General features: G+C 41.4%; 1 protein-coding gene across 1 annotated transcript in view; it reads left to right on the top strand.

Moving 5' to 3' along the window:
* The window catches only part of LOC141133434 (venom factor-like), a 164,019-nt gene that overhangs the window by 18,769 nt on the left and 125,180 nt on the right, over positions 1 to 20,070 (top strand). Inside the window, exons 4-7 of the mRNA XM_073622821.1 lie at positions 3,171 to 3,241; positions 8,300 to 8,394; positions 13,066 to 13,148; positions 18,722 to 18,809. Of these exons, the coding sequence (XP_073478922.1) occupies positions 3,171 to 3,241; positions 8,300 to 8,394; positions 13,066 to 13,148; positions 18,722 to 18,809 (337 nt within the window). The remainder of the gene's footprint in view (positions 1 to 3,170; positions 3,242 to 8,299; positions 8,395 to 13,065; positions 13,149 to 18,721; positions 18,810 to 20,070) is intronic.

A 20,070-nucleotide genomic window follows, 5' to 3' on the forward strand; every position in this document is an offset into this window, starting at 1 on the left:
ACTTTGCTACAATGTAAAGTAGTGAGTGTACAGCTTGTATAACAATGTAAAGTTGCTGTCCAACTCAAAATGGCAACAAAAATGAGTACACCCCTAAGTAAAAATGTCCAAATTGGACCCAAAGTGTCAATATTTTGTGTGGCCACTATTATTTTCCAGCACTGCCTAAACCCTCTTGGGCATGGAGTTCACCAGAGCTTCACAGGTTGCCACTGGAGTCCTCTTCCTCTTGACATCACAGAGCTGGTGGATGTTAGAAACCTTGCGCTCCTCTACCTTCCTTTTGAGGATGCCCCAAAGATGCTCAATAGGGTTTAGGTCTGGAGACATGCTTGGACAGCCCATCTTTTTACCTTCAGCTTCTTTAGCAAGGCAGTGGTCGTCTTGGAGGTGTGTTTGGGGTCATTATCATGTTGGAATACTGCCCTGCCGCCCAGTCTCTGAAGGGAGGGCATCATGCTCTGCTTCAGTATGTCACAGTACATGTTAGCATTCATGGTACCCTCAATGAACTGTAGCTCCCCAGTGACGGCAGCACTCATGCAGCCCCAGGCCATGACACTCCCACCACCATGCTTGAATGTAGACACACTTGTCTTTGTACTCCTCACCTGGTTGCCGCCGCACACGCTTGACACCATCTGAACCAAATAAGTTTATCTTGGTCTCATCAGACCACAGGACATGGTTCCAGTAATCCATGTCCTAAGTCTGCTTGCCTTCTGCAAACTGTTTGCGGGCTTTCTTGTGCATCATCTTCAGAAGAGGCTTCTTTCTGGGACAACAGCCATACAGACCAATTTGATGCAGTGTGCGGCGTATGGTCGGAGCACTGACAGGCTGACCCCCCACACCTCCAACCTCTGCAGCAATGCTGGCAGTACTCATATGTCTATTTTCCAAAGACAACCCCTGGATATAGCGCTGAGCAAGTGCACTCAACTTCTTTGGTCAACCATGATGAGGCCTGTTCTGAGTGGAACCTGTCCTGTTAAACCGCTGTATGGCCTTGGCCACCGTGCTGCAGCTCAGTTTCAGGGTCTTGGCAATCTTCTTATAGCCTAGGCCATCTTTATGTAGAGCGACAATTCTTTTTTTCAGATCCTCAGAGAGTTTTTTGCCATGAGGTGCCATGGTGAACTTCCAGTTACCAGTATGAGAGAGTGAGAGCGACAACACCAAATTTAACACACCTGCTCCCCATTCACAACTGAGACCTTGTAACACTAACCAGTCACATGACACCGGGGAGGGAAAATGGCTAATTGGGCCCAATTTGGACATTTTCACTTAGGGGTGTACTCACTTTTGTTGCCAGCGGTTTAGACATTAATGGCTCTGTGTGAGTTATTTTGAGGGGACAGCAAATTTACACTGTTATACAAGCTGTACACTCACTACTCATTTTTTCAGTGTTGTCAGATGATAAGATATAATAAAATATTTACAAACATGTGAGAGGTGTGCTCACTTTTGTGAGATACTGTATCTTAGTTCGCAGTTACTGTCCTGGCTACCACAGAGAAAGTAGGGGAAAGATAATCCAAACGGGAACATAGACAGCAATACAGTTCTTTGATAAAGGGATACGAATGTCATCATTGTTTATCATTATTTCTTTGGTGTGAGAACACTTATATGTTGGCAGCTGCCCAGTTAGCTTTTTCTTTCCCTGTGGTTTGCGCATTAGTCCCTCCGTTTTTTCATACAATATAGTTCTTTCTTACTCTTTCCAAACCTTATAGGCATTGGCTTAAGTTCCAACTTCCGTGCTAAAAGAATGCAGAGGGGCTATAGGGACCTGGAAAGGCCATTTGCTCTGGGGACCACGGTAGCTCTTCGCACCTCTAATTGCGGTGCAAAGAGCAGCCCTGGCCTTTTAATAATCATTTGCCAAGCCATCTAAGCTTTTTAAAAATTTCATGCTTTTGGAAACTTATTTATCGATTTTATGTCCTCATAGATAACTTTTGCAAATATCACATTATTAGGCAAGTGTCTAAAGTTTAGTACTTATGTGGAAATTTGAGTTACAGAACAACCCCAAGTAATGTGTAACTCTGATGCAATCTGAACCCATTATCTATGCTAGTTTGCCAATTTAAGTTAAACAAAAAAAATCTGCCAATAAATGCAATGGAGTTGATTTACTAAAGACAAATAGACTGTGCACTTTGCTAATGAAATTGCACTTTGCAAGGGAATTTGCTCCAAAGCTTAGTAAATGAGGGGAAGCTCTGCTGACTTCTTTCATTCAATCATGTGCACGCAAATTTTTTTTTAATCTTTCTTGCATGTGATTGGGTTTTCTCTACAAAGTGAAGCTTCACCTTGTTTACTAAGCTCTGGAGCTAATTATCTTGCAAAGTGCAACTTACCTTGCAAAGTAAACAGCCTGCTTGCCTTTAGTAAATCAAACCCCGTGATATTCTTTAATCACACAGTCATACCTGTTAACTTTAAGTAGCGTAATGCAATCCCCACATTAGGACAAGTAAGGAAAGACTGACACACAGGTGCCCCCCTGTTCATTTGTTCATTTGCGAGTTACATGGAATTGCACCACCCTACTTAAAGTCTATGTAAACCCTAACAATGAACTGTTTTTATAATTATTCCCTTTTGGTCTCTTAAATATACCATTGAAAGTGCCTTTGTTACAGTATATCTATTTGATAACTGCAAAAAAATACCAGTTGATTCTGCCAGAAATCCAGCGAGCTCTTAACTTCCTGTACTGGGTTGACAATGTTGCACTAAAATATGTAACAATCTTATCATCTCTGCCAGTTTACCTTTTTGTACCCCCCCCCCCCATGTTAAGCAGATGAGGAGACGGGAAGGAGTTCTGTAGTCCTACCACACTTTCTGTCCTAGGGGGACATTCATAGAGTACAGTGAGTGAGTATTGTCACCCTAGGGCGAGAAGCATGTCACTGTCAGGATCACCACATTGAAAGTTTTTTCTTTTAAAAACTGAAAAAAGAAAATAACGCAGCCACCACATCTAAGGATTGGTGAGTTGTAATATATTACATTTTTGTTCTTTAGATACACTTTAAGCTACTTAGGTATAACTGTTATTATTAGTATGACTATTATTTTCTAATCTACATCATATAGTATTCAAATGTGGTACCTATTACATGTACTTTTCTCTTTGTATTCAGTTCTCTACCGAATCTACAGCATGACCCCAGACCTGAAGCCTCTAAACACGCCGATAGTCATAGAAGTCCTGGTAGGTCCTTTTCTCTTTGTCCATATTCAAGCCTGTAATTATTATATTATCTTATTAAAAATGTATTCCCTGGCATGTAATCATTGTATAATATATACATTTCTTTAAGTCTTATTTTAATATTCCTTTACTTTGTACAAGGTGCCTCAAGCTGGGCAGCCACTAAGGGTACTTTCACACTGAGGCGTTGCGGGCGCTGGCGGTAAAGCGGTGCTATATTTAGCGCCGCTTTACCGTCGTTTTAGCGATACTATTCGGGCACTAGCGGGGTGGTTTTAACCCCTGCTAGCAGCCGAATAAGGGTTAAAACCGCCCGCAAAGCACCTCTGCAGCGGCGCTTTGCTGGCGGGTTTTCATCGCTGCCCCATTGTTTTCAATGGGAAGGGGCACTTTAGGAGCGGTAAATACACCGCTCCTACAGCGCTCCAAAGATGCGACTTGCAGGACTTTTTTGACCACCCTGCAACCGCACCGCTCCAGTGTGAAAGCCCTCGGGGCTTTCACATTGGAGTGCATTGAGCGGCTCTTTCAGGGCGCTTTGCAGGCACTGTTTTTAGCACTTTAGCGCCTGCAAAGCGACTCAGTGTGAAAGCAGCCTTAAACATAAAATGAAATACACCTTACAAAGTGGTTGAGGATGGAAATATGGAAGCTGCCATGGCCCGGGGGAAAAAAAATGATGGTTGTTGCAATTTTTTATTAACACATGGTATTTGGGCAGCTGTTTTTAATTTTTGTTTTGGAAAAAATACACTTTGATTCATTTTTGTGCTCACAAACACAATATAATACCCTATTGTTTATTAAGATATAAAAGATGATGTTACGCTGAGTAAATAGATGCCTAACATGTTACGCTTTAACTGCTTCAGCCCCGGAAGATTTTACCCCCTTCCTGACCAAAGCACTTTTTGCGATTCGGCACCGCGTCGTTTTAACTGACAATTGCGCGGTCGTGCGATGTTGCACCCAAACAAAATTGACATCCTTTTATTCCCCACAAATAGAGCTTTCTTTTGGTGATATTTGATCACCTCTGCTGTTTTTATTTTTTGCTCTATAAACAAAAATAGCGACAATTGTGAAAAAAATGCAATACTTTTTACTTTTTGCTATAATAAATATCCCCCAAAAATATATAAAAAAACTAATTTTTTCCTCAGTTTAGGCTGATATGTATTCTACATATTTTTGGTAAAAAAAATCTCAATAATCGCATATTGATTGGTTTGCGCAAAAGTTATAGTGTCTACAAAATAGGGGATAGTTTTATGGCATTTTTATTATAATTTTTTTATTTTTTATTAGTAATTGCGGCGATCTGCGATTTTTATCGGGACTGCGACATTATGGCGGACACATTGGACACTTTTGACACTATTTTGGGACCATTGTCATTTAGACAGTGATCAGCGCTATAAAAATGCACTGATTACTGTGTAAATGACCCTGGCAGTGAAGGGGTTAACCACTAGGGGGTGATGAAGGGGTTAAGTGTGTCCTAGAGAGTGATTCTAACTGTGGGGGATGGGCTTTAAGTCACATGACAGCGATCACTGCTCCCGATGACAGGGAGCAGTGATCTCTGTCATGTCACAAGGCAGAATGGGGAAATGCTTTGTTTACATAGGCACTTCTCCGTTCTGCGGCTCTGTGACACGATCGCCGGGAGACAGTCCCACTGTACGCGGCGGGCGCATGCCTGCTATCCCCGCCTCTTAACGAGGGGGTACAGGTACGCCAATTTACATACCTCCCAACTTTTTGAGATGTGAATGAGGGACACCTATCAGCAAAAGTATGCAGGCATAGGACACACCCCTGGCCACTCCCCCTTAAAGGAGAATTGTACAAAAAAACAGGATGGAGGTGCTTTCATTTTTTTGTCTTTTAGCTTCTTTTTATTCTTTTTTTTTTTTTTTTTTACACTGTCTATTTCATTTTTTTTTTTTTTAATCAGCTTTATTGAACAACATCCCTTGTGATAAGCGTCTCTTTATGGAGAAATCTGGGGTCTATTAGACCTGAGACCTTAGTTTTTCTGTGACCAAAATATACAGGGATATGAGAGTTATTATTATTATATTATTATACAGGATTTATACAGCGCCAACAGCTTGCGCAGCGCTTTACAATGTAGAGGGGGGGGGCAATACAATCACAATACAGTTCTAAACAGTAGGAATAGGTGGGCCCTGCTCATAGAGCTTACAATCTAAAGGGAGGTGGAAGGTGGTACAAAATCTAATCGCTGTGGGTAGGATCTGATGGAGGTGACTCTGGTACAGATCTTAGGTGGAGGTGGGATAGGCTTCCCTGAATAAGTGAGTTTTCAGGGATCACCTAAAGGCAGACAGGGTGACATGTGTGAATCCATAGTGACATGTGTGCGCACACACACATGCAAATATAGATTGAGCTGGATGGACCTATGGGTTTATTCAGCCTTACCAACTACCGGTATGTAATGTGTAGGTCAACAGAAAAGATATTCTCCTGCGCTAGTGTGGGGGGACCTTAGTAAAGGATGGTAGTATTTTCTGATGATAAGATAAAATATAAAATGACCATGCGTGCCCCTCTGCCTAAACTGGCTAGGGGAAGTCCAAAAAGTTATGTATGAAAGAAAAAAAAAGGCGCGAGACCTAACGCATGAATCAAAATAAAAAAGCTTATTCTAAACAAATTGGTATACACAAAGAAAAATACTATGTGTTCATCAATAAATAAATTACAATATTCTCATTTGCTACAATTTTAAAAATTGATGCCCATACAGCGCTCTTGGCACCATAAAGTATATACAAATGTTGTCGTTTATTGATAATTAGTGTTGGTCGTCAGGACTAGGGATGGGCTATCTGTTCGAGTCGAACATAAGTTCTACTCGAACATTGGCTGTTCGCCCGTTCGCCAAACAGCAAACAATTTGGGGTGTTTGCGGCAAATTCGAAAAGCCGCGGAACATCCTTAAAAATTCTATGGGAGAAATCTAAAGTGCTAATTTTAAAGGTTAATATGCAAGTTATTGTCATAAAAAGTGTTTGGGGACCTGAGTCTTGCCGCAGGGGACATGTATCAATGCAAAAAAAGTTTTTTATTTTTTTATTTTTAATAAAGGACTTGTCCCAAGCGTCTCCTGTGGTTTTTTAACATTTTGATACTTTCTTTTTGTAAAATGGTAGAGATACAATGTACCACTTACCAAATCACATAGGGGGGCGGGATCTGGGTGTCCTCTTTTTTAAAGGGGGCTTCAAGACTCCGATAAGCCGCCCGCAGACCCCCAAAACCACCGGGCAAGAGTTGTGGGGATGAGGCCCTTGTCCCCATCAACATGGGGACATCCTCCCCATGTTGAGGGCATGTGGCCTGGTACAGTTCAGGAGGGGGGGGGGCGCTCTCTCGCTCCCTCTCTTTTCCTGTGGCCTGCCAGGTTGCGTGCTCGTATAAGGGTCTGGTGTGGATTTTTAAGAGAACCCCATGCCATTTTTTTTTTTTTTATTTAAAAAAATATTTTAAAAAATGGCGCGGAGTTTCCCTTAATATCCATACCAGACCTGAAGGGCCTGGTAATGGAATTTTGGGGGACCCCCACGCATTTTTTACTTTTTTATTTTTCAATGACTTTCAATGACTTTTATGTGTATTGTTGGGACTGACAATTCATTAATAGCCGGCACTAGAGCTAGCACTTTTAAATGACTTTTTTTCCTTTAGAAATGTCATTTTGCTCTCGGACTGTTATAAACGCGGGAAACATGTGCTACTTTATAGGTATACTATAGACACCCCCCAGGTACGAAATTTAAAGGAATATTTCATTTTTATTGTTTCACTTTAAGCATTATTAAAATAACTGCTTTTGAAAAAACAGCCGTTTTTAAAACTTTTTTTGCATTGATACATGTCCCCTGAGGCAGGACCCGGATCCCCAAACACTTTTTATGACAATAACTTGCATATTAACCTTTAAAATTACCACTTTTGATTTTTCATGTTCCTGTCCCATAGACTTTAACGATGTTCGCGTGTTCGAACAAATTTTTTGCCTGTTCGCAAGTTCTGGATGCGAACCGAACAGGGGGGTGTTTGGCCCATCCCTAGTCAGGACCTGCAAACTGGCTGATTACGATGCTACAGCTTGTGGTCAGTGGGTACATGCCCAAGTTGATCCTTGGTTGACCCTGCGATCCTCCTGTCAGGATGCTGTGATGTGCTGTGTAAAGACCTGTATTGGATTGCAGCCATGTAATGTGTAATGTATGTGGGATTTTCAACTCTTTTTTTTTTTCTTAAAATAAATACATTTTAAAAAATTATAAAAAAATGTAAATAAACCATAAGGAAGATTTGTTCACAGGCAGTTATAATGGGCCTGTATAACCCCTTTCCACTCAGCCCCAGTGTCCCTTCAATCCCCATGACTAAGCTCTGGGGGATGGGGCGAAACGTGTTGGGGGAATGGCGTGGTTGGAGTCCAGGCTGAGGTTGTTACTCTGATTACTACCATAGGATCATATGGATGTACAGCACCAGGGATCACCTCTTTTCTCTCCCTTATCCCTTTAATTGGGTTAGTACAACCGGGAGGCATAAAGGATCACCCAATCACAAGGCCATTGCTGTTTAATGTCACAGTGGTCACATGATCGGGAGCCAGTCCTGCCAGCACCCAATCATTAGTACACAATGGGAGCTGTCTTTGACAGCTGTCTCTGTCCTGGAAGCATGCAGTGAGTGTGTTCTCAGTACAGAAAGCTCTGCCATCCATTGACACATACAGTATGTGCGGCGTGTGGGCATTAAAGCTCACCCTCTTTGCTACTGCTGCACATATGTGTCATGTTGGCGGCAAGAGGTTAATAGTTCATGTGTAAACCAATAACTAGATTTTAATGCTCTGGAATCCAATGAATAATTTAGACATTCTCTTCATTGGTTTCTACAGCTCATCCTTATGACATGTCTGATGATGAGAACCAAATATATTCATACAGTCTTTGTGGATTTCTCTGTATAATATTGATTTTCTTCTCCCTTCTTCTCCCTTCTCAGACTCCAGATAATGTGATTGTAAAGAGAGATACCATCCGGCAAACTACCACAAAAGGAATCATTTCCTCCAGTTACAGACTAACTGAACTTGCAAAGTGAGAACTTTGTGTCCATCAAAAAACTCCTAAAGGCAATGGAGAATAAAACAAACAGTTTAATATTACACATGGGCAACTACATTTACAAATGAATGGGCCACCTTAAGTGTGCTAAGTTAAAGCTGAACTCCTTGAGAACCGATAAATACAGAAATATAAGGGAGCTCTTTTACCTGCCAAAGAATATGTATTTCTGTTCATCCAGTCCTAAATATATACACAGCTATCTAGAAGGGCTAATCTGCAGTCCAAACAGGGATGGATCTAAGCCTCCCATTCCACTTAGAACTATCCCATCGCTTGTTCACAGTAGCTCCCTCTACATGTTCTCTTAGGTAACTACTGTCTAAACAAACTCCCTATAGAGAAACAGCACAAAAACAAATCCATCCACTATACAAGCAATCCCTCAACGCAGCTCCCAGTGCCGGTGGTCACCTGGCGATTCCAGTGTCTGTAGTGGAATATTTTTCTTCTTGCTCCACTTTAGGCAGGGCACATGTCATGCAAAGTGGATTTGCCTTTTGTAAATGACCCCCAATGTTCTTTCCCTTTAAAGTGCTTGTAGCACCTTCTAGTGTGTGCTTAATTTATTCCCAATTTTCACAGATCTTTCACAGATCTTACTTTCTGACATATACTTACACTGTAAATCATTCTGGGTGTCTGCCAGTCATGTTAAAATATATTGCGAAGAGCTGGCATTTGGCCTAGCCATGGACAGTACTCCCACACGTGTACAAATAAACCGGATTCTGTGGAAAGCGATCGATAGCCCCTGTGCAAGGTCACTTGGCGTAAATTTCTTCACCACCATTGTAAGGAACATTCTTCCCACTGACCATTAACCTCCCTGGCGGCATTCCCGAGTGTTACTTGGGGTGGATTTTCAGTACCAAAAGCGGTAACCCCGAGCCAGACTCGGGATTGCATCGTCGTATCCTGGTACATGTTACTTACCTTGTCCCCAGAATCCTGCGATGTCCCCCCGCTGTGTGTGCGAGCCATGTCCTCCGCTCGATTTATCACAGAGCCGGGCTCCGTTCCCTGCGAGCGTTGCAACGCACGGGGACGGAGAACGGCGCCAAATTCAAAAAGTGAAATACACAATACATACAGTACACTGTAATCTTACAGATTACTTTACTGTATCACATTATTTCACATCCCTTTTGTCTCTAATGGTTTGTCCAGTGCCCTGCATGCAGTTTTATATTTAAAATACTGTTCTTTCTGCCTGGAAACTTGAGATTGTCCATAGCAACCAAAACCGTCCCTTTACATCAAAAGGGGTTTTAGACCAGCTAGAAAACAGCGATAATAAATTAGAATCACTTGCAGAATTGAGCGATAGTGATTTGTGGGGAAATCCGTCATCAAACACTGAAAGTATTGACAGCGACAATTCTGCAACTGAGCAAATTTCAGTGTTTTTGATTTGATTACATTATTGAATAATCTTTATCATTATTATATTATTATTTGTTATAATTATTTATAGTTATTTATTATATTATAATTTATGATTTTGTGTTTTAAACTTTATCATACCCAGGATGTCTACTAGACTCTTGTTTGGACAGATCATCTTTATCATTATTATATTATTATTTGTTATATTATTATTTGTTATAATTATTTATAGTTATTTATTATATTATAATTTATGATTTTGTGTTTCAAACTTTATCATACCCGGGATGTCTACTAGACTCTTGTTTGGACAGATTTAAGTGAGTTATTCCTAAGAATTACAGGCCTACAATCTAAAATGCCACATTTCCATGCAAAACAATTGTACCGCTTTGAGCATCAAAAATCTGAAATAATCATACCGCCAGGGAGGTTAATGAAAGGAGCATTATTTCCACTGCCCCCTGATGAATTGATTTTACTATGGGTTCCCTAAGAACTAGTAGATATAATAGATAAAAAAAAAAACAGACCACATGGTGTTGTAAAAGACTAATATAAATGTATCATGTGTGGACAGTCTTTTTTTTTTTCACTTTGCTTTGTGTGATGTTCTTTGTGTGACTGTATAATGTTAATTGCCCATGTTGAGTTCATTGATGGAGAACTGTCTCCTAGTTTTATAAACCTGCCTACGCCCAGCTTTTATCCTGGATGGTTCAAGTTATATAATGTGATGACCATAACATAAAACTCAGCAGTTACTTTGTCCATTTCAACACCAGGAAATTGATTCATTGTTGCGATGTCACTGATTGTTTTGTATTCTTACTATTATGGTTTCTGTATTGCTACTTTTGATCCAATAAGGTTAGGACTACACAGGCAGTTATTGATCTCAGAGACAGAAAAAAATTCTACTGTAATGGCTCTTTTAGCGTGCACTGCCAATTTCATTGTGGCTTGTGACTTCATACAACAGAAGTCTATGCAATTCACAATGAAAAAAGTATTGCAGGAACCTTTTTCAAAGTTGCACTGCACGCCGGTTCCTAGAGACGGGACGGCGAGCAAAAGGCTTTACTCAGATCGCTGGATAGACTTGTGCCTGTCTTATAGGCTCAAGAACATGTGAGTGCATTTGTCTATCAATTTTTTACGATAGAAAATAAAGCTTAGAATGTTGCGCAATGATGGCTATTTGTTTTCCATGAGATTTTGAGATTGTTTTAGCATGGATGGAACACTGTGATAATTGCTGGCAAACCTGTGTTATACTCTATCGAAGGAAAACAAATCCTGGCATAATATTAAGGCGGTTTTATTATTGCTTTCTGGTGAGTGCAAACTTTGGAAGGTGGTGGTGAATCATGAATTGGTGGTGCATAAAAGCATGAAGTTTTTGAGCACAAGGGATTATGGTATATACTTAAAGGAGCAGCACTGGGACTTGATATATTGTTTTCACTGATCATTTTTCACAGGTATTTTTTTCAATATAAATATTTTTTATTCTTTATATATTTTCTTATATATTTTTTATGTATTCACCCAATTTTGTATATTTACATGAATTGTATGATAGAATTGTTTAGACACAAGGTATAGGTTTAGGGTTGGCACAGTTATTCTTCATACATACGTTGTTATGTTTGGCACCTTTAAAGTTCTGATATGTCTGAATATTCTTCCATATTTTCATATCTCACCATAATGTAGCAAAATTAGTATTATCAAAAAAACAAATTGAAACGTTCATCAAATTTTTTTATTGCTGTCTATGTCGGAGCCTGATGTCCGGAGACAGCAAAAAGGGATCAGGTGCCCCCACTACTTGGATAAACTGTGAAACATCTTCAGCATAACAGAATAAGTCCAGTTGAATGTGACTGGATAAATGTGAGCATTCACAGACAAAATAATTACATTTTGCCAAACCTTGGGCTATACGCCAAGGTAAAGAGAGTGCAGTGTTTGGGTTACTGCGTAAAATTTGTATAAATTTGAAGTGATCTAGGGTTGGGACATCATATTCTATTTGAAAGGATCTAAAGGTTTTAAGGGCTGATCCTAACTGTAGATCTTCCACAGTAAGTAAACCTTTGGATAAGCTCATGTACCTTTTTGAGATTACCTTTCATGCTTTTAGTACTCTCGCTCTACATTTTTGAATGTAGCTCCCTGCCATTGGCTGGATACATTTTGTCTCCGTTATACTCAGCTGAGCAGCAATTTAGTCTATAGATCTGGTCAGGTCTCCCTAAGCCTGGTGGTTGATCGCTCCTGCCTGCCTCTGGAAGAAGTTTTCAGAAATAAAGTAGGAGGGTCATCCACTGGGTAATGAATATATATCTGACCTCAGTGAATCCCTGGGAGGCTGGCAAGAAAATAAATGTTTTGGAGGGTCTGCTCAGAGCTCCTGGGGCTTCTGCCCATGGGAGGCAGCCTAAGGTATTGAAGGGCTGTTGTTATCAGGCCCCAGCTTATGCTTGGCTGAGGACCTGGAGGAACCTAGTCTGAAAGAAACTTGCTGGAGGACACTACCTTAGGAAGATGGGCTGCAGAAGGACCCCTTTAACTGAAGAGTGTTGTACAGAAGCTGGTTGGAGAGCTGTGACTGGACATTGTGAGTAGGACCTTTTGCCTAGAGCTTCAGGCGAGCCTGTGCTTTGAGGGTTAGATGCCAGAGGTGGCTGCCCCCTCTCCCTCCAGCATTACTTAAGACCCCTACTGAAGGACTTTGCTTGAGAATCTGACCTCTAATGTCTGCATGTGCTTTAGAGTATCTTGCACCCTCATCCCTTTAGATGCCTGTGTTCAAGTACTGCAATGAATCTTCAAAAAGACAAAGACAGCCATAGACAGAGCCTGAGTTTTGTTGTGTGGAGATGGTACCTGGGCTGGCTGCTTTTGAAAAGACAAGGAAGACCTGAGTTATTTCCAGAGGCCCCTCTGGGAGTAAGCACTGCATGCACGCATGAGATCACGCTTCCTTTAACAAGGAATGGCATCATAAGTATGGCAAGCGTTTTTTGTGTGTTTCATGTACATGCGAAAAATTGCACATTTTGGCTTGAGTTGTCATAGTTCCTTAGTGTCAATAAGTAATATAAATCTAAATATATGGAATCCTAAACATTGTGAATATTTATATACCAATGCCCCTCATACTCTGTCTTCCTGGAAAAGTTGATCAGGTAGTAATGTGTAAGTTGCCGAGAACTGACATACAGTCTTTTCCCTTATGCTTTTCAGTTTCGGAGTTTGGACCGTGGCTGCAAAGTTTGAAGACACCCTTATACATAACTTCAGTACAAATTTTGAAGTGAAGGAATATGGTAAGGTCATATCCTTTTATATGTTTTATGAATTATCTTCATTTTTATTGATCAGGATGAAAATAAAATGAAAAAAAAACAAAAACTTTTTTTTAGAGGTCAGTGTGTAGCTTGTCAGTCAGAGTGGCAAACAGTGCCTACCAGGGTCGGAAGGGTCGCACTTGCGACCGGGCCCTGGAGTTCCATCACTGTAGGAATGTCGCTCCAGGGTTGCTGGCTGCAGTTATGAGTAGAAAGTGTCTATTACGCTCTCTCTCACACTGCCCAGACCCAGCACTGACAACTCCCCCCCTCCCACTTTCTTGCACAGACGGGAGAGGAGAGAAAGAGCAGGATCTGCTCCTCCTCCTCCCACCCCTCTCCTCCTGTGTGTGCCCGTGGTGAGAGAGTCCAACTTCTGGCAACTAGATAGTGGAGGAAATGTGCAGCCTGCCCGAGCCTTCATCCATGGTGAGTGAAGTGTCCCCCCCCCCTCCCTTCTCTCGCCAACCTCTGAGCACACTAATGTAAAGGAGAGCTCTGTGAACTGTAATGTAAAGGGGGACTCTGATGTAAGTGGGGGCTTTGGTGAGCAGAGACCCCCTTACACCAGGATTCCCAGAGCACCCCTTACATCAGAGTTCCCCTTTACATGACAGTCAACAGAGCTCCCCCTTAGGGCCCTTTCACATGGGCGGACTCCACCAAGTGCATCCACCTGCTCAGCGGGGGTTCTGTCCACTGATCTCCACCAAGCAGAGCGGACACAGATACAGCCCACTGTTCTCTGAGGGCCAGTCGGATGTAAACAGACTACCTGTCCGTTTACATCTGACTGTCATCTGATCCACTAGATAAATGGTGAATGGATGCAGGCGGGGGGTAAACGGACACATGTCTGTTTACATCTGCCTCCCTATAGAGAACAATGGGTGGTCCAATCGGTCCGCCTGTGTGAAAGGGCCCTTACAGTACAAGTGGAAATTCTGCAGACTCTGAAGTAACAGGGGTTCTGGGAACTTTGATTAAAGGGGAATGCTGGGAACAATGATGTAAGTGGGGACCCTGGTTACTAGAAACCCCCTTATATCAGAGTAGGGATGGGCTTTATGTTCGGGTCAAAGATGAGTTCGACTCGAACATTGGCTGTTCGCCCGTTCACCGAATAGAGAACAATTTGGGGTGAACACCCTTTAAAAGTCTATGGGAGAAATCAAAAGTGCTAATTTTAAAGGTTAATATGCAAGTTATTGTCATAAAAGGTGTTTGGGGACCTGGGTCCTGCCCCAGGGGACATGGATCAATACAAAAAAAAAGTTTTAAAAACTGACTTTTTTTGGGAGCAGTGATTTTAATAATGCTTAAAGTGAAACAATAAAAGTGTAAAATTCCTTTCAATTTCGTACCTGGGGGGTGTCTACAGTATGACTGTAAAGTGGCACAGGTTTCCCGTGTTTAGAACAGTCTGACTGCAAAATGACATTTCTAAAGGAAAAAGGTCATTTAAAACTACTCGCGGCTATAATTGTTATATATATATATATATATATATATATATATATATAAAAGCTATAATTGTCGGTCTGGCAATACACATAACAGTTCATTGATAAAAACGGCATGGGAATTCCCCACAGGGGAACCCCAAACCAAATTTTTTTTTAAAAAATGCGTGGGGATTCCCCCAAATTCCATACCAGGCCCTTCAGGTTTGGTATGGATATTAAGGGGAACCTTGCGCCAAAATTTCAGGTACGGTTTCAGGAAGGGGGGCGCTCTCTCATCCCCCCTCTTTTCCTGTGGCCTGCCAGGTTGCGTGTTTGAATAAGGCTCTGGTATGGATTTTTGGGGGGGACCCCACGCCATTTTTAAAAAAAATTTTGGTGTGGGGGAATCCCATGCCTTTTTATCAATGAACTTTTATGTGTATTGCTGGACCGACAATTCATTATAGCTGCGAGTAGTTTTAAATGACTTTTTTTCCTTTAGGAATGTCATTTTGCTGTCAGACTGTTCTAAACACGGGAAACATGCGCCACTTTACAGGCATACTATAGACACCCCCCAGGTACGAAATATAAAGAAATATCACACTTTTATTGTTTCACTTTAAGCATTATTAAAATCACTGCTCCCGAAAAAACTGCCATTTTTAAAACTTTTTTTTGCATTAATACCCAAACACTTTTTAAGACAATACCATGCATATAAGCCTTTAAAATTAGCAGTTTTGATTTTTCATGTTCGTGTCCCATAGACTTTAATGATGTTCGTGTGTTCAAACAAATCTTTTGCCTGTTCTCATGTTCTGGTGCAAACCGAATGGGGGGGTGTTCGGCCCATCCCTATATCAGAGATACCCTCTACATCAGAGTCTGCAGTGTTCTCCCTTACATCAGAGTTCTCACTTTTCTTCCTTAGATCAAAGTCCCCAGAGTTCTCCCTTTTATCAGAGTCTGCAGAGTCCCCCCTTACAGTGTAGGGAAACTCTGAGGATTCAGATGTAACGGGAGAACTCTGTGGATTCAGATGTAAAGGGGAACTCTGTGGATTCAGATGTAAATAGGAAACTCTGTGGATTCAGATGTAAAGGGGGACTCTGTGGATTCAGATGTAAATAGTAAACTCTGTGGATTCAGATGTAGAAGGGAACTCTGCAGGTTCAGATGTAAAGGGGAATGCTGTGGATTCAGATGTAAATGGGAAATTGTGTATTCAGATATAAAGCAGAATTCTGTGGATTTAGATGTAAAGAGGGAACTCTGTAAGGTAAGGGGGGACTATTGTGGTAAAATATATACAATTAGAATTGATATTTAATCACAAAATATATGTATAGTGTATACTACAAACATTTGCTGCAGCTACAGTGTTCGGATTTGGCTTAAAGAAAAGCAAACAGGAATAATGAAACGGATCGCTGCTCCAGGTGAGTATGATAATGCAACAGAAAGGAAGGGTGTTAGCTCCTGGGATTTGAAGAAGGACAATGTATGTGTTAAACGTCGTCACCCCTTGGTCCGTTGTTATAGTCCTGGTGGCAGTCTTTTAATAAACCTGTTGGAAGGATGTTGATGTGCAGCTATTTTTTCTACTTGGTCTCAAAGAAAAGCAACCCTACCCAAGATGGCAGGAAGGGGTCCCACTGCAGGACCATAATAAAGAGCCCCACGATGGGAGAAAGGCCCCCGGGATCAGTGGGAAGGGCACTAGTGTATATATACAGTATATATATATATGTAGCAATAACTCTCGGTGGAGCTGCTGGTTTAGGCGGGCCTGTCATCTATGCTCTTCACCCTTCTTAAATTGTTCAATCCCCTTGACACAAATGTAGTGCAGTGTTGTAATAATATGAGTATCAACTTTAACCCACAATATACACTTATAGTTATAGTTACCTCTACCTGGGTACTGGTAGCTCCACCTGCAGGAGAAATGACAACACTGCACACAAACTTCAGTAATAACCAAAAATAACTTCTTTCTTTGGGTAAATAATATATTTATATAAAGGATTATTATAATGACTATACTATCACACCAACGTAGTGTAACAGTATAAGAAATGGTTGTGACAATCAGTAACAGACACAAATATATCTAAATATATATAAATATACCCGGGAGCTCCCCCTGCTCTAGACCTTAAAGTCACTATACTTTGTAAATAAATGCAGGGCCCTGCAATGATAAGGTAGTCCGGACTTCTTCGGTCTTCGCTAGCTTTTATAATTGTAATCCACAAGGATTTTCTCCTGGATGTTGCGCAGCGTAATGTATCACACTAAAACAATTTTAATCCAACAGATTGACTAAGTGTTCTTATATGAAGAAACAAGCATCTAGCATCTGTTCTTGAATACTGAAGGCTATTCAGGTGTAAAGTTCTTCAACTTCACTTGTTCTGTGGGACTATCAGTCCCAGCAACACTCTGTAACAGTTCTAACTGTGTATGTAATAGTTAAACAAACTTCTGGGTGTTAACCCTCTCACCACACGCATGTGAATGTCTCAGTTTCAGCAGTTCTCAGTCCGTATGGAGGCACCACCATGCCGTCACACTGTTCCGTTCACAAATGACCAGGAGTCCTCGGTTATCTCCCCATGGGTCTCCGAAACGATCACTTCTGCTGATCCAGCACGCTGTGATGCGATGGGAGGATCCTTGCAGCTGCTCTGCTCCTTCGCAAAGTAGGCCGCAACCCTGTAGGACACACACAGCCACAAGGTTCTGCTGGCAGAGCTAAGATGGCCGCTCCTTACCCTTTTATATCCTCCCACAATGCAGTTCAGTTCTCACCTTGTCCAGGAGCATTGTGGGTGGGTCAGAGCTAAAGTTCCGAAGTAAACAATGAATCACTTCCAAGTCATTTCACTTGATCATGAAACGTAAACGTATTGTACTTTCTCAATTGTCCACAAGATGGCACTAACACAACCTATGTACTGTATAATACACATAGAGCTAGAAACAAAGGTTGCCAGCGCTACATATATATAAATATATATATATATATATATATACAGTATTTCACGAAAGTGAGTACACCATTCACATTTTTGTACATTTTTTATTATATCTTCTCATGTGACAACACTGAAGAAATGACACTTTGCTACAATGTAAAGTAGTGAGTGTACAGCTTGTATAACAGTGTAAATTTGCTGTCCCCTCAAAATAACTCAATATACAGCCATCAATGTCAGGTGGAGGAGCGCAAGGTCTCTAACATCCACCAGCTCAGTGATGTCGTCATGGAGGAGTGGAAGAGGACACCAGTGGCAACCTGTGAAGCTCTGGTGAACTCCATGCCCAAGAGGGTTAAGGCAGTGCTGGAAAATAATGGTGGCCACACAAAATGTTGACATTTTGGGCCCAATTTGGACATTTTCACTTAGGGGTCTACTCACTTTTGTTACCAGCGGTTTAGACATTAATGGCTGTGTGTTGAGTTATTTTGAGGGGACAACAAATTTACACTGTTATACAAGCTGTACACTCACTACACTCACTACACTCACTACAAATATATATATATTTCCCAGCAAGAATGTGAAAATTAAAAAATAACTTTCAGGAAAAACATCATTCAGAATATGAAAGTATATAATATATACACCTACAGTATAAGATGTACAGTATGTCTTTCTATAATGGTGGCAATTAAAAAAAAAACTTTATTTGGTTATGTTAATAAAGGCGGCTTCACACTGCCCAGCTGTGCCTTGCATGCAGGACTTTTGGTACACTTTCAGAAAGTGCACTAAAACTGCAGGACATAATAGAAGTCTATAGCAAAGCGCAGCTAACCCGCACCAAAAGCTTGGGTACATAGCGCTGCACCTGTGATACCGCCAAAGAGCAGCAGGGCAATGTGAAGCTACCCTAAGGTTTAGATTCAGATGATCCTTTTTTTTCATCATTAATGGAGTAATGGAGTTGGGGAAAATTATAAAGTGTGTCTAGTTATAATGTTGCATAGGACCCCTGTTGGGGAGATTGACCCTCACTTACCTTCTTGGGCCTTTTCTATAAATGGAATAAATGCACAGAGGGCCAATATGAGATATTCTTTATTTGTTATTGCAGTTCTACCCAGTTTTGAGGTGAAAATAATCGCAGAGGAAAAATTTTACTACATCAAAGATCCAGCATTCAGAGTTGAGATCCGTGCAAAGTGAGTATAAATGCAGAATGTGTGTTATATTTGTATATTCTAGTGATCAGTGATATCTATACAGTAACTAGAGATGGGCTGAACAACCCCTGTTCAGTTCACAGCAGAACTCCCGAACAGGGGAAAAGTTCTGCCCCGAACAGCAAACTCCATTGAAGTCTATGGGAGCCGAACATGAGAAATAAAAAGTGCCCATTTTGGAGGCTTATATGCAAGTAATTGGTTACAAAAGGCGTATGGAGGTCCGGATACTGCCCTGGGGGAGATGTATCAATGCGAAAAAAAAATTTAAAAATTATAATTTTTTTCCAGGAGCAGTGATTTTTAATGATGCCTAAAGTGCAACAGTAAAATGAAAAATTCCTTTAAATATAGTGCCCAGAGGGTCCCCTTAGTCTGCCTGTAAAGTGGTACACCTGTAGCTTATATAGAGTCAAATCTCATTTAAAATTGACTCGCGGTTGCAACTGCCAGTGCCTGGCTATTGAAAAAAAAAAAGGAAAAAAACAGCATGGGGTCCCCCCCAAAATCCATACCAGACCTTTATCCAAGCACGCAGCCTGGTATGAACCATACCAGGCCACATGCCCTACCCATTCACCAAAAAAGTGTGAAAGAGTAATGAAAACACAGAGAGTTTTTGACAATGCCTTTATTAAAAAATAAAACGAATGTCCCCCAATGTAAATCTATCGTCAATCAGGATGCCGCTGCACCTCCCCCTTGTGACGTCACGGAGAGGTGCATGCTGGGTCAGTGACGTCACAAGGGGCGGTGCCACCAGGTGACGTCGCCAGGCGATCCTACCCTTACCTATATAAGAACTGTCAAACAGTGGAGGAGACATTTGGCGGTCGCCTCTCAATGAGTGCGGAGAGTTTTATTTTTTTTCGGGTGTGGCGTGATTGATGATGGATTTACATTTTTTTTTTTTAAATGATTTTTTATTTTTTAATACAGGAATCAAAAACTGTCTGTGTTTTAATACTTTTTGTACATTTATTGGTGAATGGGTAGGGATACTCTGTACCCCATACTCATTCACATGGGAGGAGGCAGGGATCTGGGGCCCCTGTTAAAGGGGGCTTCCAGATTCCGATAAGCCCCCTGCCCGCAGACTCCCACAACCACAGCCCAGGGTTGCGGGAAAGAGACCCTTGTCCCCATCAACAGAGCCCCCCACCCCCAAACCACCCCCCATGTTGAGAGCATGTGGCCTGCTATGGTTCAGGAGGGGGGGCTCGCTCGCTGCCCCCCTTTC

This window comes from Aquarana catesbeiana, linkage group LG03 (assembly GCF_042186555.1).
Source record: "Aquarana catesbeiana isolate 2022-GZ linkage group LG03, ASM4218655v1, whole genome shotgun sequence".
NCBI classification, from domain to species: domain Eukaryota; kingdom Metazoa; phylum Chordata; class Amphibia; order Anura; family Ranidae; genus Aquarana; species Aquarana catesbeiana.